Source organism: Oncorhynchus mykiss, chromosome 16 (genome assembly GCF_057628025.1).
Source record: "Oncorhynchus mykiss isolate SJ-2025 chromosome 16, ASM5762802v1, whole genome shotgun sequence".
Lineage (NCBI taxonomy): Eukaryota > Metazoa > Chordata > Actinopteri > Salmoniformes > Salmonidae > Oncorhynchus > Oncorhynchus mykiss.
The window spans coordinates 53457501-53460000 of record NC_143037.1 but is presented as its reverse complement, the minus strand read 5'-3'; the positions used below and the strand labels follow the sequence as shown (position 1 = coordinate 53460000).

The window sequence follows — 2500 nt, the reverse complement described above, 5'->3', positions numbered from 1 at the left end:
CCCTCCCTCCCCCTGTATCTCTCCTCACTCCCCCTGTATCTCTCCTCACTCCCCCTGTATCTCTCATCCCTCCCCCTGTATCTCTCCTCCCTCCCCCTGTATCTCTCCTCCCTCCCCCTGTATCTCACCTCCCCTCACTCCCCCTGTATCTCCCCTCACTCCCCCTGTATCTCCCCTCACTCCCCCTGTATCTCTCCTCACTCCCCCTGTATCTCCCCTCACTCCCTCTGTCAGGAACCTGGCACTCACACTCTCTCTATCTCTCCTCACTCCCCCTGTCAGGAACCTGGCACTCACACTCTCTGTATCTCCCCTCACTCCCTCTGTCAGGAACCTGGCACTCACACTCCCTGTATCTCCCCTCACTCCCTCTGTCAGGAACCTGGCACTCACACTCCCTGTATCTCCCCTCACTCCCCCTGTATCTCTCCTCACTCCCCTGTCAGGAACCTGGCACTCACACTCCCTGTATCTACCCTCACTCCCTCTGTCAGGAACCTGGCACTCACACTCCCTGTATCTCTCCTCACTCCCCCTGTCAGGAACCTGGCACTCACACTCCCTGTATCTCCCCTCACTCCCCCTGTCAGGAACCTGGCACTCACACTCCCTGTATCTCCCCTCACTCCCTCTGTATCTCCCCTCACTCCCCCTGTATCTCTCCTCACTCCCCCTGTATCTCTCCTCACTCCCCCTGTATCTCCCCTCACTCCCCCTGTATCTCCCCTCACTCCCCCTGTATCTCTCCTCACTCCCCCTGTATCTCCCCTCACTCCCCCTGTATCTCCCCTCACTCCCTCTGTCAGGAACCTGGCACTCACACTCTCTGTATCTCCCCTCACTCCCCCTGTATCTCCCCTCACTCCCCCTGTATCTCTCCTCACTCCCCCTGTATCTCTCCTCACTCCCCCTGTATCTCTCCTCACTCCCCCTGTATCCCCCCTCACTCCCCCTGTATCTCCCCTCACTCCCTCTGTCAGGAACCTGGAACTCACACTCCCTGGCTGGTCTCTACCTCCTTCTCAGCTGCAATGCAGAGCAGACGATGGCTGTCTGACTCCCTCACTATTCCTTAGATAGACAGTAAATGTACAGCACTGTGCATGGTGGACCCACTGTGGTAATACTTGGTCCAGAGAGCTAAGTAGAGACAGGTGGACAGACAGAGAGACAGACAGTGACAGACACTCACTTTTTGAAGTGGCAGGGGTGGCGTCCGATGTTGACAAACACAGAGCTGCCGGAGTTGAGGTGGTTGCCCTCAATGGTGACCCTGGTGCCCCCAGAGAGAGGACCCTGAGCAGGCAGCACTCGAGTGAAGAAAGGTGTCTGGAGATGGAGGTAAACCATAACACATATGTTTATACATTTAGATTAGCAAAAAACAAAATCATCAATACTCAGTCTAATGTAAGGATCCATCTAGTGTGTCATCTGGCTACGACTTACCACAAAGGTGAATGCCCGGGGTGAGAGGGCCCTGTAGTCCGTAAGGCAGTCCCTCACACACACCTCCACGTTGGCCTCCTGCACCCGGTAGCCCGTGGCATCATTTAGCAAACACACAATTCTGTACGTGGAAGAGGCGAGGGTAGGGAAGGTTCGGCGAGAGAGAGATGGCGGGAGGGATAGGGGAGTTAGGGATTCACATGAGCGTTCACCCGTGAGGTCAGCTGTAACCGACTGTAAAGGTGTCTGATATTTGCGTAGTGAATCCTCCAATTTTAAAGGAGCATTCGCCATCAACCCGACGTTTGGATATATTGTTTGATCTATATGAATAGAGTAGAGCAGGGAGGCGAATATCACAGGAGAGGAAGGAAGATACTCAAGATGGGGAGAGGAAACAATAGACACTGAGAGAAAGAGAGCCAAAGGACAGGTGAAGAGAGATGGAGAGAAAGACAACGTCAACAAGAAGGAGGACAGGAGATATACACTGAGGAGAGGAGGATGAACACAGAGCACAGGTGTAGAGGGAGGGGCGATGATAATATGAAAGTGGTGAGAGCCAGGCAGCTGAGCCTCCTCACCTCTCAGCGCTGATGTACTCCTCCTCAATGGGGATACAGGGCACCTTGCCCAGACGCACTCCTGTCAGGATGTCTCTGAACTGTAGGCCCAGGTTCTCCCCTGTGATGGTCAGCCTGGTGCCCCCCTGTCTCGGCCCCGTCTCCGGAAACAGCTGCAACACAGGGAGTGGAGATCAATGACTGTCTGGTTAGAAGCCACTGCGAGACAAGGTGAGGCCAACCGCTGTATTGTCAGTGTAGGCAGCGCAGACCAAAGGCGACTGAGAGAGAAGAGAGAGAAGTCTGTGAATGGTCAGCAGGGGATGTGTAACAACAGTAAGGTTCTCTCCCTTTCTCTCTTGTTCACCCAAACACCATAATCCAGCCAGCCATGTTTTAATGAAGAAAAATCACCTCTCCGCTTTGAAAACCAGAAAAACCTTGTGCGGCGCACAGCGAAAGGCCCTCTTGTCCACCTAACTGAAACA

General features: G+C 54.2%; 1 protein-coding gene across 2 annotated transcripts in view; it reads right to left on the bottom strand.

The window, feature by feature from the left end:
• LOC110492210 (plexin-A1) overlaps positions 1-2500 on the bottom strand; it is a 306350-nt gene that overhangs the window by 36836 nt on the left and 267014 nt on the right. For both annotated transcript variants that reach the window (XM_036947176.2, XM_036947177.2), the window contains exons 13-15: positions 2034-2185; positions 1450-1570; positions 1193-1329 (exon numbers count right to left, since the gene is read on the bottom strand). In XM_036947176.2, the coding sequence (XP_036803071.1) occupies positions 1193-1329; positions 1450-1570; positions 2034-2185 (410 nt within the window). The remainder of the gene's footprint in view (positions 1-1192; positions 1330-1449; positions 1571-2033; positions 2186-2500) is intronic.